The 14428-nt window shown below is 53.4% G+C and overlaps 1 protein-coding gene across 2 annotated transcripts; it reads left to right on the top strand.

Moving 5' to 3' along the window:
* Positions 1-876: 876 nt before the first annotated feature.
* Positions 877-12202, top strand: PLD2 (phospholipase D2). 2 transcript variants are annotated; one of them, XM_010994675.3, is made up of 25 exons: positions 877-1055; positions 1594-1703; positions 1792-1922; positions 2024-2166; positions 2608-2713; positions 2810-2875; positions 3015-3073; positions 3213-3305; positions 3398-3550; positions 4017-4166; positions 6138-6221; positions 6359-6437; positions 7224-7334; positions 7512-7682; positions 8078-8204; positions 8370-8488; positions 8579-8692; positions 8816-8920; positions 9109-9197; positions 9303-9416; positions 9591-9640; positions 9918-10052; positions 10296-10449; positions 11053-11167; positions 11418-12202. In XM_010994675.3, exons 2-25 carry the CDS (start codon positions 1595-1597, stop codon positions 11640-11642), a joined length of 2802 nt encoding a protein of 933 aa, XP_010992977.3. In that variant the 5' UTR covers positions 877-1055; position 1594; the 3' UTR covers positions 11643-12202. The 2 variants fall into 2 exon arrangements, with proteins under 2 accessions (XP_010992977.3, XP_010992978.3); XM_010994676.3 differs by lacking the exon at positions 877-1055 and adding an exon at positions 1365-1485.
* The last annotated feature ends 2226 nt before the right edge of the window (positions 12203-14428 follow it).

Genomic DNA, 14428 nt, shown 5'->3' with positions numbered 1-14428 from the left:
GCTTTTTAATGACCATTTACAAATATCCTTTACTTGTCCATTTCTTTACCCTGTCTCTATATTTTAAATATGTACAATTAGAGACCAAATCATTCTGGCAGTTTCTTAAAAAGTTAAATTACAATCCTATGACCCAGTTACAATCCTAGCTATTTACCCAAGAAAAATGCAAACATATTTCTACCCAAAGACTTAACCAGGAATGTTTATAGGAGCTCTATTCACAAGAGAGAAAAACTAGAAACAAACCAAATGTCCATCAAGAAATGTCCATCAACTCACTCTTCCATCTAGAAGAGAGAAAGAAATCTGCTTTTAAAAAAAAAGTAAGTATTTTGTCTTTTAGAATCTGAAAATTTTCCTGTTTCTCCCGAGATCGTAAGTTTTAGAAGAGCAGGTCCCGTGAGCTTTCACTACTGCATGCTGAGTGTCTGGCGCTGGAGCAAGTGCACAATATATAGCGAATGAATAAAAGAATGCAAGTTCATGAATTTGTGGCCACTAGCCCTAGGGCCTTTTATCATTCCTTCCATCTGTAAACGCTGGCTAGGCCGGGCCCAATGTGGTCACAGCCAGCCCGGGAAGCGAGCACCCGCAGGTCCCCGCCGCCAAGGCGCGTTCCGCCAGGGACCCAGGCAGGGCAGGTGGCAGGAGAGGATCCGAGGTACCCACACCCGAGGGGAGGAGGATGCGAGCGCTGAGCGCCTGTCGGGCGGCGGGCGGGCACGCGCAGACCGACGGCGCGGGACTGACGGACAGCCCGGCAGACAGCGCCGCGTAGATGCTCGGAGCGGGAGGCGCGGCCCCGCGGGGCAGAGGGCGGGCTGCCCCCGCGCCCCGGCGGCGCGCAGAACGGCGGGGCGGGCAGAGGGCGGCGGGGGCGGGACAGTACGCACGAGAATCCCGCGGAGGTGAGGCCGGGGGCCGTCCCGCCCCCGAGGGCAGGCCCTCAGCGCCCGCCCCGCCCTGGCCCGCTGGGGTGTGGGCTCCCGCTCCCGCCCTGCTCCGCTCCCTCTGCTCGCGAACCCGCGCTGCCGCCTGCTCGGGCTGCCCGGGTGAGGGGACCGGGGACGGGGCTCCACAGAGGTCCCGGGCCCAGGAAATCGGGAGGGCACGGGAATGGGCCCGGGCTGCGGGGCCTCCTGACTCAGCCGGCTGCTCAGATTTCGGGATTTCCCTCCCGGGCGGGGAACGCATAACTTCCTCATTCCCGCCTGGACCCCTTCTCCCAGCTGGTCTGGTCTGGCTGGAGTCCCGGCGGCTCCGGGTCCCTTGCAACTCCCCGGGGCCCCTCCCCTGGCTTCTACTCTGCCCCACTTCGGGGCCATCTGGGCCTGGCTGGGTGTTCCTCTCTACCTTGGTTACGGGGCTCAGGGATTCTGGATGAAGGACCGAGATAGGGGATGGAGATTAGAGGCGGGCTGGCAGGGCGTTGCAGACCGGTGGGCCATAATCAGCGAGAGACTGAGAGTCAGCGGGAGCCAAGTAGGTGGCCCCCGGTACCTGTGGGAGATGGAGGACCGTAGGGGTGGGATCTAAGGGGCAGGGTTCTAAAAATCACATCACCTTACTGAGGCCACCCCTTATTCCTAGGATGGCGGCAACCCCTGAGAGCCTTTTCCCCACTGGGGGTGATCTGGACTCCAGCCAGTTACATATGGAGCCCGATGAGGTGGACACTCTAAAGGAGGGAGAGGACCCAGGTACACCGGAGGGCGCAGCTCAGGGAGAGGAGGAGGAGGGGCTGATACCTCCTTTGGTCCACACTCTTAACACTGTCTTTCCTTCCAGCTGACCGGATGCACCCCTTTCTGGCCATCTACAACCTTCAGCCCCTGAAAATGCACCCCTTGGTGTTTGCCCCTGGGGTCCCCGTCATAGCCCAGGTGGTGGGCACTGAAAGATACACCAGTGGATCCAAGGTGGCTGGGCTGGCATCAGGGAGGAGGGTGAGGGGAGGGCTGGCCAGAGTGAGTGGGGCCACCCAACCAGGGAACATCCATTGTGTTCCTCACTCCCCCAGGTGGGCACGTGCACTCTGTATTCTGTCCGCTTGACTCACGGCGACTTTACCTGGACAACCAAGAAGAAGTTCCGTCATTTCCAGGAGCTGCATCGGGACCTCCTGAGACACAAAGTCTTGATGAGTCTGCTCCCTCTGGCTCGGTGAGGGGGGCCAGTCTGTCTCCTGGGAAGGGCAGGTGCCCCTCACCATGTGGCCTCATGGGCTGTCACTCCCCTAGACTCCATCACTGCTTTCTGCCTGCCTCATCCCCAGGCCACAACTTTTCCTCCCCCAGCCACTTTCCTCCTCCAACTCTGGCCACTGGGCCCCCTCCTCTGACCCCGGTTACCAGGAAACCTTCCCTGCTCCATTCTCCCTGTCCATGGTTCTGGGCCAATATCTCAGCCGGGCTGGATGCCCAAAATACCCTTGGCAGCCTCCCACCTTTTTCTGTCTCCATTCTCAGGGTAAAGGGCATTCCTTCTGCCAGCCTCTAGGCCCTGTCCCCTTCTCCAAGACCCCATCTCCAGGGCTTCAGGAACCCAGGCACCCAGCCTCCCTGCTCTTACTGACCCTCCCCCCCTCCCCCATCCCTTCCACAGTTTTGCCGTTGCCTACGCTCCAGCCCAAGAGGCAGCCAACAGGGAGATGCCCTCTCTACCCCGAGCAGGTCCTGAGGGCTCCGCCAGACATGCATCCAGCAAACAGGTGGGATCAGACACCAGGTCCCCTGGGAAGGCATTTGGGGTGCTAATGGTTTTGGTCCCATCTGTCTCTCTTCTGTCTACTTCACCCCTACTTCAGAAATATCTGGAAAATTACCTCAACCGTCTCCTGACCATGTCTTTCTACCGCAACTACCACGCCATGGTAAGATCTGGGGGCTGGATGCCTGGGGCTTTTGAGATGAGCAGGGTAATCAGACTACCAAGGGACAGAGGACCAGGGTCTGTAGGATTTGAGAGGCTGAAAACTAGTCTCTCCTCTGAGCCTTTTTCTTCCTCTGCAGACGGAGTTCCTGGAAGTCAGTCAGCTATCCTTTATCCCAGACCTTGGATGCAAAGGGCTGTGAGTGTCTGGTCCCCCTCACTCAGCCATCTGCCAACATCTGGTTCTCTCCCTGCCTGCGAATGCATAGGGAAAACAGTGCAGGGTGGGCTGGGGTCTGGGTCCCTCATCCAGCTTCTCTTCCTGGGTTTCCCCACAGGGAGGGGGTGATCCGGAAGCGCTCAGGTGGCCACCGCGTTCCTGGCCTCACCTGCTGTGGCCGAGACCAAGTTTGTTATCGCTGGTCCAAGAGGTGAGGCCTGAGCGGAGCAGCTGGGTCACGGGTTGGGGTGGGGAAGGAGAGCCCCAGGGCCTGGAGGAATGGTCGGAGCCCTTCCGCTCCAGGTGGCTGGTGGTGAAGGACTCCTTCCTGATGTACATGTGCCTGGAGACCGGCGCCATCTCATTTGTTCAGCTCTTTGACCCTGGCTTCGAGGTGCAGGTGGGGAAAAGGAGCACAGAGGCACGGTATGGGGTCCGGATCGACACCTCCCACAGGTAAGGCCTCCCTGCGTGCACTGACACCTGGTGAGTGAAGGAGAGCCAGCCCAGGGCCCTAAGGGGAGCTGAGTGGAAGACACCATGGAGGAAGGGAAGGTTCTCCCACCCCCCGGAGCTGGCTGTGATTTGGAACCAGAGAACTTTTCTAGCCAGATGCTTGGGACTGCTCTTCGAGGCTGGGTCCAGAGAGAAGGGGTTGAGTGTAAGCTTGGGGGAGGGACACTTGGTGTAAAAGAAAAGGCACTCTGTTTGTTCATTTATTTATTCAACAAACCTGAGTTCCTGGCATAATGCCAGCACAGCTGTGAACAAGGCAGATCTCTGCCCTGTCCCATGGAGTCGTCTCAAGTGGGGACTCAGGGAGGAGGTGGGAAAGAGGTGATGGCTAAAGGAGGGAGGTTTCTGGGCCAGGCCAGAGGTCTGGAGGGTGAGGATTGTGGTCCATCCCACTGTTCCTGTCCAGGTCCCTGATTCTCAAGTGTAGCAGCTACCGGCAGGCGCGGTGGTGGGCTCAGGAGATCACCGAGCTGGCCCAGGGCCCCGGCAAGGACTTCATACAGCTGCACCGGCATGACAGCTACGCCCCGCCCCGGCCTGGGACCTTGGCCCGGTGGTGAGACACTGAAGTCCTTTCTGAAATCGTCAGGGGCCTTTCTGACCCCCTTGGTGTTCTCTGAGTCCTTGCTCCTCTTTATCTCTCTGACCTCTTCTGACCTCAATAACCTACCTCTTTGACTTCACAAATCTCCCTGACCTCCTGACCTCTTTAATCTTGCTGCTCTCTTTGATTCCGCCCCTGATTTTTCTGACCCCTAAATTTGGTCATCTCAGACCCTCAACTTTTCTGACCTCCTGTGGCCTTTTTAACTCCCTTTTACCACACTGACCCTCTTGTTCTCAATGATCTCAAATCTCTCTGATTTTCTTGCCCATTTAGTAAACATTTTCTAAGCACCTACTATGTGCCAGGTCCAGTGGCAGAGATAAGACACAGTAGGGAGTGACATGAAACAATGGGCATTTGCCATGCTGGAGGTAGATACAAGGTACCACGCAGAGGAGGGCATTTGCTCCAGCGTAGTATGTCAGGACTGGCTTCCAGAAGGCAGTAACCCTGCGGTTCACCTTAACAGGATAAAGAAAATGAAGAAGGGCAGTCCATGCAGAGAAGCTAGAAATAGTCCGGAGTATTTGGGAACCACAGAGACTGACTATTTTTGCAGCTTGAGGAGCAGTGGCCAAAGAAGAGTCTGGAAGTCAGCAGGGCTTCTGCTAAGCTGAGGAGGTTAACCTTTATCAGGGGCAGAGGGGAGTCATGGAAAGAATTTTTTTCTTAGAGGTGGTGTTGAGATTTCTTTTCTAACATAAAAACTAATAATAGTTCCTTACCTAATACTTAAATAGCCCTTAGTACATGCCAGGAACTCTTCTGAGTGTTTTACGTTTGTTAATGCTCACAACCACCCCCGGAGGCAGGTACAGTTGTTACCTTCCTTTTACAGGTGAGGAAACTGAGATAAAGAGAAGTAAGTTGCCCAAGGTCACACCTTGTAAACCAGTGGAACCAGGATTCAAATCCAGGCAGTCTTGGTCAAGACCCTGCTTTTAACCATCATATGGGACTGTTAGTTATTCAGAGTCAGACAATATGAAAACATATTAAGTAAAAAATTAAAGTTCATTGTACAAGTCTTAACGCCCGCCCAGCCCTTACTTCTTCCCTGCACCCCTCCCATTTTTAATCCCCAGAAGTAATCTTGGCAATAATTTGGTATTTATCCTCCTAGATCGTTTCCTGCGTATTTTCATGTGCTTATGCATGTTTGTTACTTTTTGATTTAACGTAAATGAGGTCATGCACTCTCTTCATTGTTTTATTTTTTTCTTAATACATGTGTTAGAGATTAGGCATGTAAGCTATTTCCCTACTTTTACTCTTATAAACAATCTTTGCCTCAGCATTGATAGTATGTCTTCCTAGATATAGAATTACTAAGTGCATTTAATGGTAGTAAGGGGTGTGTGCAGTTTCTGATAGAAACTGCCAAATTGTCCTCTAAAAAGGCTATAACCAATGTATATTCCCACATCCTATGAGAATACTCACTTCCCCATATGCTGATATTGAATGTTACCAGTGACTTTAATTCTTATTAATCTAGTGAATTTTAAGTGTTATTTCATTTTAATATCAATTTCCTTGCTCTATGGTAAAACTGAACATCTTTTCCTATGATTGGCCATTTTCATATCCCCTGTGAACTGTCAGTACTTATTCTTTCTTTGGTTGGCTTGTATGTCTTTTTGTCATTGATTTGTTGGAACTCTTTATATATGACGTATTAATCCTCCAAATCTTAGTCATTTTCTTTAGTTTACTGTGTCTTTTTAATTTTTAATTTCATTTAGCTTATACTGGCAAATTTATCTGACTTTGATATATCTGATACTGTCTGACCTCTCAGATCACTCTTGATCTTTGCCCCTGCTGTCATCTCTGACCCACGACTATCCTCCGGTCTTCACTCTCCAGAGCTTTCTGGCTTCTGACTCCTCTGACCTCCTTGGCTTGGCCTCCCCCCAGGTTTGTGAATGGGGCAGGTTACTTTGCTGCTGTGGCAGATGCCATCCTGCAAGCTCAGGAAGAGATTTTCATCACAGATTGGTGGTAAGTGGGGAAAAGCCCAAGCTGGAAGGGGTAGGATAGGGCAACAGATAGCTTAAGGGTCAGAAGAAGGGGTGGAAGGGGAGGCGTGACCGTTGTCTGGGGCTTAGTTTCCCCTCATCCCCTGCCCTGAATCCCAGGTTGAGTCCTGAGGTTTACCTGAAGCGTCCGGCCCATTCAGATGACTGGAGACTGGACATTATGCTCAAGAGGAAGGCGGTGAGGAGAGTGGTCAGGCTGGAGGGGAGGTGTGGTGGGGGTGCCCGTGGGTGGAGATTGGTCAGGAAGGACTGCAGCATGGGGGAGGTAGAGAATCTGAAACTTGAGGAGGAGGAGGAAATGTGCCCATCCTGGCTCTGTATCTGACAAACGTTACCTCTTCCTTTTCCATAAGGAAAATTGACACTTCCTAGTTCTTGCCCCCCCTTTACCTGGTATAGACTTCCCTCTACTGTGTTACCTTCCCTCTACTGTGTTACCTGACTTCCCTCTACTGTGTTACACCGCTAGCTTTCTCATTGCGCTAATTCCTTATTACTAGTTTCAATACAAGGCAGTGTCTACTGTGTTGGGGACATCCATAGATGATGATGGATGGGAGAAAAGATACGTGGATGATGGTGGGTGAGCGGTTGGATAGATGATGGAAAGGGAGATAGATGGAAGGTTGTGAGGTTGGGAAGGTGAATCAGTAGGAGAGTGGGTGGGTAGAGGGATGAATGACAGATGGTAGATAAGGAGATGAGTAAGTTGTTGGGAAGATGGATGGAGAGATAATGCTAGGTAGGTGGGTGGATGTGTGGATGGATGAGTGGATGAGCAGATAGATGATATCCAGTCTAAGTTTGGTGTGAGCATCAAAGTAGGGTGTAAGTGGAAGAGCACTGTGGAGCTCCAGGCAGGGTGGAGGAACATACAAGGACACTGAGCAGAGGGAAGGGTTTGGGAGGGTGGAAAGGGGTCATTCTGAGAGGCATTACAATCTGATTCTCCACTGACCACCAGGAGGAGGGTGTCCGGGTGTCCATCCTGCTGTTTAAGGAAGTGGAGTTGGCCTTGGGCATCAACAGTGGCTACAGCAAGAGGGCTCTGATGCTGCTGCACCCCAACATAAAGGTGACTCTTAGCCCCCAGAGACCCCTCCCCTACCGCCCTCCTCACCACACGTCCCCATCCCCTCAACCCTCCCTTGCCTTGACGTCGCCTCCTTCTGTCTTTCCATTCCCCCTCCCAATACCCTCTGTCTTCTCCCACCTAAGCCCACCCTCATGAACTACCCCCTACCTGCTCCAGGTGATGCGCCACCCAGATCAGGTGACACTGTGGGCCCATCATGAGAAGCTCCTGGTGGTAGACCAAGTAGTGGCCTTCCTTGGGGGGCTGGACCTCGCCTATGGCCGCTGGGATGACCTGCACTACCGACTGACTGACCTTGGGAACTCCTCTGAGTCAGCTACCCCCCAGGTAATCTACCAAGGCCTTCCTGAGTGCCCCCAAACTCAGCTAACCTAAAGCCACGCCCCTTCCTGGCTCCAGTCTGTACCCTCAAGTCATTCCAAGTGCTGCCCACACTCAGCAGTTCCTCGGCCTCTCTGGGACCTCAAGAACCTGCTTTGAAGATACAATGACCCAGTCCCCTCCCCATGTCCACTCCTCCTCCCACCCCCACCCCCATCCCTCTAGGGATTCCACATGCAGCTGAAGGGGCAGCCAGGGAATCAGACTCTGTCTACTTCCTTCTTACTTTCTGTGTCTCTGTGTCTCCCAGTCTTCCAGTGCTCCTCTCTTCTCTTGGGCCCAGCTCTGTATGCCCCCCATGACTTCTCCTTGCCCCTGGCTTGGGTGTGTTCCCCCTACAGCCTCCCACCCTGTGCTCAGACTCCTTGGACACCCCAGACCTCTCTCACAACCAGCTCTTCTGGCTGGGCAAGGACTACAGCAATCTCATCACTAAGGACTGGGTGCATCTGGATCGGCCTTTTGAGGGTAAGGGGTTCCGGAGACCTGGGAACAGGGGAAGAAGTCAGGGCTGGGACTGAGGACAGGATGAGCTGGGTCAAGGGGAATACAGCCTCCCCTCTGCTCAGCTCCTCCTCCTTCCTTTCCCGAGTGTCCCCAAGAGACCATCCCTGACTCTTCCGGGACCCCCAGATTTCATTGATAGGGAGACCACACCCCGGATGCCATGGCGGGACATCGGCGTGGTCATCCACGGCCTGCCCGCCCGGGACCTTGCCCGGCATTTCATCCAGCGCTGGAACTTCACCAAGGTGCTTGCTCCCTTCGCTCCCTCTTAGAGGCTGGGAGGGAGCCAGGGGCAGCGTGCCACCTCCCACTTACTCTTCCATCCCCTGCCTCAGACTACCAAGGCCAAGTACAAGATACCCTTGTACCCCTACCTGCTGCCCAAGTCCAACAGCACTGCAAACCAGCTCCCCTTTGTGCTCCCAGGAGGGCAGTGCGCCACCGTGCAGGTGAGGCTCTGACTTCAGCCTGCCCTGCCTTCAGCCCAATGCCCCAGTCCATTCTCCCTGAGAGCCCCCCAGACCCCTCCTCTTCTGAGGTCAGGAACCATTTCATATTCACTGTTCCCCCAGGTCTTACGGTCAGTGGACCGCTGGTCTGCCGGGACTTCAGAGAACTCCATCCTCAGTGCCTACCTGCACACCATCAGAGAGAGCCAGCACTTCCTCTACATTGAGGTCTGACTGGGTGAGGGTGGGAACGGAGCGTCGTGGGCTGGTGTAGCTGGGCCTGGAGAAATGCGGAAGTCTGGAGCCAGGGCTGGAGCCTGGGTGGGGGTGGGGGGTGGGGGTAGGTATGGCTGCAGAGAGCTGAGGGCAGGGGCTGGGGCCAGACTGCTGATGTCTGTCTTTGGTCCCTGCCCCAGAATCAGTTCTTCATTAGCTGCTCAGATGGGCGGACAGTTCTGAACAAGGTGGGCGATGAGATTGTGGACAGAATCCTGAAAGCCCACAAGTAAGATGGACCAGCCAGAGCAGGGGGTTGTGGGCATAGTTTAAGCCCAAAAAGAGGGGTGGGGCTTGGGGGACAGGTCAGACCTCTGACTCCACCCCTCCCCAGACAGGGGCAGTGCTTCCGAGTCTACGTGCTTTTGCCCTTGCTCCCCGGATTTGAGGGTGACATCTCCACAGGTGGTGGGAATGCCATCCAGGCCATTCTGCACTTCACTTACAGGTGACACCCCCGCCTCTGGCCAGACTGTGCCCCTGCATGGCCCAGTCACACCTGTGCCCCAATCCTGACTCTGCCCTGACCCCTTCCTGCTGGACTTTTGAGGTCCAGCTCTCTCCTGACATCCCCCATCCCCTCCCCCATTCTCCACCTCCCTCACCCATTCTTTTCCCTCAGGACCCTCTGTCGTGGGGAATATTCGATCCTGCATCGCCTCAAAGCAGCCAGTGAGTGCTGGGGGCTGGGGGTTCCAGCCCTGGACCCCTGGGGAGGGGGAGCTTGAGGGAGCTGGAGCTCCAGGGGTGGAGGGAAAGAGGCTGTCATTCCTGCATGCTCCTGAGGACAACTACCCGAGCCCACAGGTCATCTTTCACTGCCTGGAGAGGTATATGGACCAGGCTCCATAGGGCTTCTGAAGTGAGGAGGTAGATGGGACACGACTTCCTCTGCACTTGTAGGGCATCTCTCACCCCACCCTTTCTTCGCCTGATCTCTTACTCACAGTGGGGACAGCATGGCGGAACTATATGTCCATCTGTGGGCTTCGCACACATGGAGAGCTGGGCGGGCACCCGGTCTCAGAGCTCATCTATATCCACAGCAAGATGCTCATTGCAGATGACCGGACAGTCATCATTGGTCAGTGCTGATCCCAGTGGGAAGCTGGGCCCCCTGAAGAAAGAGAAGGGTGGTGGAGAGGTGAAGCAGGGCCCAGCCAGGGTCCACGGGATGGGGGAGGTGATGGAGGCTGCAGATGAGGCCCAATTGGGGATGGAGGCCAAAGAAGGCATGTTGCCCACAGGCTGGTGCTCGGGTAGAGGGGATGGGGTGGGGAGTCCCCCTGGGCTGAGGAGAACACAGTGTGTCCCTCATCCACCCCAGGCTCTGCCAACATTAATGATCGAAGCCTGCTGGGGAAGCGGGACAGTGAGCTGGCCGTGCTGATCGAGGACACGGAGACGGAGCCATCCCTCATGGGCGGTGTGGAGTATCAAGCAGGCAGGTTTGCCTTGAGTTTGAGGAAGCACTGCTTCAGGTAGAGCCGGGGTTGGGTGCTACAGGGTGGGAGGGAGAGGTGGAAAGAGGGGACTATCTGCCTTTTGAGCAGGTGTGAATCACTTAGAGGTAATACTGAATTTCCCAAGAGGCAGCCTAATCCAGTTTAGGGTACTGGCAAAGTAGGGGTACCAAAAAAATGAGAAACCAATAGTTCAAAAATAATTTGGAATATGTATATGTTTTATTGTTTTCTTTTTTTTTTTAATTAAAGTGTAGTTGGTTTACAATGTTGTGTTAATTTCTGGTGTACAGCATAGGGATTCAGTTATACATATATGAAGTCCTTTTCATATTCTTTTTCATTATAGACTATTACAAGGTATTGAATATAGTTCCCTATGCTATACAGTAGGACCTCGCTGTTTATTTATATATAGTAGTTACAGGTATCTATTTTTAAAGCGTTAACAGTCACCAAAGTAGAGGCAAATGAAAGCTCTGTTGGGCTCGTTTACACTGACTTTACTACTTAACACTGCATCTATTTTGAATTACCTGGGTAGGGACAACATAACTTTTCTGGTATTCAGGTTCTCAAAGGATCTTAACCTGGCCCTGCCGGGACCCCTTTCTCCCACAGCGTGATTCTTGGGGCAGATGCCCGGCCGAACCTAGATCTCCAAGACCCGATCTGTGATGATTTCTTCCAGTTGTGGCAAGACACAGCTGAGAGCAATGCCAATATCTATGAGCAGGTGGGCGTGGAGGGGGCTGGCCAGGGGGCAGTTCATGGATTATCCTGTCCAGGGTGGGATGGAGAGGAGCCGCCCCACACAGCCATTCTCAGAAGGGGGATGAGGATCTGAGGGCCCATCATGGGATACAGTGGCTCAGGGTCAGTGTAGGGGGATGTGGTATGGGGAGTGGGGGTGTCCCGTCCAGTTGGACTTGGACTCTCGGCAGATTCTCCCAATTCTTATTGGCCTCCATGCCCTCTGCCCACAGATCTTCCGTTGCCTGCCATCCAACGCCATACGCTCCCTGAGGGCACTCCGGGAGTATGTGGCCGTGGAGCCCCTAGCCACGGTCAGCCCTCCCTTGGCCCAGTCTGAACTCACCCAGGTCCAGGGCCATCTAGTCCACTTCCCCCTCAAGTTCCTGGAGGATGAGTCTTTGCTGCCTCCCCTGGGTAGCAAGGAGGGCGTGATGCCCCTAGAAGTGTGGACATAGCTCCGGCTTCGGCCTGGAAGAGGTCACCAGTGCTGGGCTCCACCGAGTCTGGCTGCCTGCCCCCTAACCCTGAGGACTGAGGGCAGTGTCTTTGAGACCTGCCGGAGGCAAGAACCCCTGAAGGGGACTAGAGAAGTCACAGAGGACCCTTTCTTGAGAAGCTACCAAACAAGACACTCCCAACCCCGGGCTGGGGAGACAGAAGAGGGTCCTAGAGAAGTTCATCCTCCCCACTGCCCATTTCAAACCACTGCTACAAAGGAGAAGCAAAACTCCTGCCAGGACGCCTGGGGCCAGCCTCCTACTTCATGGAGACCAGACTCTGCCCTGGGCCTTCCTGTCCCCACCTTCGTTCTCATGCCTTGAAGCCCCTCCCTGCCCCACAGCCTCTCCCAGCTCATTATTGGCAAAATGGAGAGAAGGATGGAGGCACTCCTGGCTTCAGCCCCCGAGGTGGGGAGGGGTGGGAGGGACGCACACTAACCCCCTCCACCAGCTGCTGACAGACACTAACTTTGTATCAGTTCATAAGCATTTCATAAATAAAAGCCTAGAAAAGGTCCTTGCCTCTTCCTTGGCTGAACTGAATGCTTGTCTCTGCCACCCCCAAGGCCTGCACATAGCAGCACTGAGCCCCTTCACCTTCTCTCCAGCCCACTCCTTTCTTCCGCTGCTTCATCTCTGCTCAACTTGTCTGTAGTTTCCAAAGCTCTGTGACCCGGTGCTGGGAGAAGGTCTTTGCACACTGCTGTCTGGGTAGAAGGAAGGGCGGGACCGCACTAGGACACCTGGGGGACAGTGGCGCTGACTGCACAGCTGCAGGTGAGGGAGGGGCTGCCTCTTGTTCTTCAAGTGACAGCACAGGGAGAGGCTCAGGGAAGCCCCACGAGGAGTGGGTAAGGAAGTGGGCTTGAGGTCAGGAAGAACTGGGCCCAAATCCTGGATTTGTCACTCATTACTTTGGTAACCTTTTCAAGTTACACCACTTCTCTGGGCCTCGGTGGTCCCAACTGGGAAATGGAATACTACTTCCATAATGGTCTTGCTGTAAAGATTCAGCTGTTGACTTTAATGTTTTTGAGCCCTTGCTCGCTGTCAGACACCATTCTACCCTCACAGAAGTGAGTACAACAAAGTCCCCACCGCCATGGGACACTGTCCAACACAGTAGCCACCAGCCACATTAGACTATTGATATTTAAGTTAATGACCATTAGGAATAGGTAAATATTTAGTTCCTCACTCACACTGGCCATGTTTTAAGTGCTCAGAAGCCACTTGGGGCTAGTGGCTGACATATCGGAGAGGGCAGGTATAGACCATTTCTGTCATCGCACAAACTTCTATGATGCTGGTCCAGACGAAAGAGAAAACAGATGGTACTGTTTATGAGATGGCGTAGCACTGGATGGAATAGGGTTACCTCCCAGGGTGGGTGGAGAGAAAGGAATAAGACAACAGGTATACAGAGAGAACTCTTTGAGTAAATTTGTGACTTATTTCTTAAGCTGAGTGGTTGGTATGTGAACTTGATATATGTATTTTTTTTTCCTCATATCTCTGTGTATCTGAAATATTTTGCAATTCAAAAAAAGTTTAGCATGATCTTGGCTCTTGCCCTTCATTCCTTGGTCTCAGAATTGACCACAGGAGCAGGAAGAGACAGAAGGGAATAAAGTGAGGAGTTTAGGAGGCCTTCATGGAAGAGGAGGTCCTTGTGGACAATGACATGGAAAGAGGGGATGCTGTGGCCTCGCTCCCACCCTCTCCTCTGAGTCCAGCACTCCATTCCCCTGAAGAAGCCACTTCCACACAAGAAATCCCCCCTCCCATATATAGCAGTCCCCAGGTACTAATTGGCATTCTGCTAATTAGCCTCATTGTCAGCGCTAAGTGCCTCTTTCCCTCGGGGACATTATCTCATTAACTGTGAGTGGGGTGGAGGCAGCAGCTGTCCCAGGGCTGGGCCAGGGGTAGGTGGGCTTCTGCTTCACACTGCCTGTCTCTCTGCTCCCCCTTAGTTTGTCCTGGAAATTTTGCCGGGGGGTGGGATGGGTGTGGGGTAATTAGCCTTATTTTTTTTTTAATGGAGGTATTGGGGATTGAACACAGGACCTCGTGGCTGTTAAGCATGCGCTCTACCACGAGCTCTACCCTGCCTCCCCTAGTCCTGGAGATTCTTGAATGGAGGCCCCCATAGTGCAGGGAAAAAAGCAGTGGACTTGCAATCAGAAAGGTTGGCCCTAGACCCAGGATGAAGAGAATGAATCCAGCCTCCCAGGGTGGATGGGACGCCCTAAGGGTGACTGAGTCTGCAAAATGCCTATCCCCCAGGGACCCAAGATTTGTCTTATTTCTAACATTTTAACTTTTCTTGCTGCCTGATTCAGGGCTTCCTCCACCACGTTGTCTCTTTTTAAGTTATTATGACAATTTCATATATCTAAAAGTAGAGGCTAGAATGGTGAATCCTCACATACCCACACGTCAATACTCCAACTTCAGGAATTGTCAGCACAGGCCGATCTTGTCTCCCCACCCTCCCCACTCCCCAGATCACATTGTGTCTTGAGGTTTGGGAGGGCCTTTTACCCTATCCCTGTGATATTAACTTGCTCATTTTACAGAAACGACAGGCCAGTCAAGAAACACGCACCACTCGGAGGGTTGGAGTACTCAGATGTATTACGCCGGAGGGCTCAGAGGGGCTTCTGCTCCGAAGCTCTGAGCACCTCACCTCCAAGACGTGCATATGAGGTTTTATAGGGTAAAGTACAAGCTTGGGG

The sequence above is a fragment of the Camelus dromedarius genome, chromosome 16 (assembly GCF_036321535.1).
Source record: "Camelus dromedarius isolate mCamDro1 chromosome 16, mCamDro1.pat, whole genome shotgun sequence".
Taxonomy (NCBI): Eukaryota; Metazoa; Chordata; class Mammalia; order Artiodactyla; family Camelidae; genus Camelus; species Camelus dromedarius.
Note: the sequence above shows the minus strand (reverse complement) of the source record. Positions and strands in the feature narration are given on the sequence as shown.

Bases quoted from the DNA above. Each gene is read 5' to 3' on its own strand.
- PLD2 (XM_010994675.3), top strand. From the start codon at position 1,595: ATGGCGGCAACCCCTGAGAGCCTTTTCCCCACTGGGGGTGATCTGGAC. The intron at 8,693-8,815 runs GTGAGGCTCTGA...CTGTTCCCCCAG, and splicing joins GGCAGTGCGCCACCGTGCAG to GTCTTACGGTCAGTGGACCG. The intron at 8,921-9,108 runs GTCTGACTGGGT...TCCCTGCCCCAG, and splicing joins AGCACTTCCTCTACATTGAG to AATCAGTTCTTCATTAGCTG.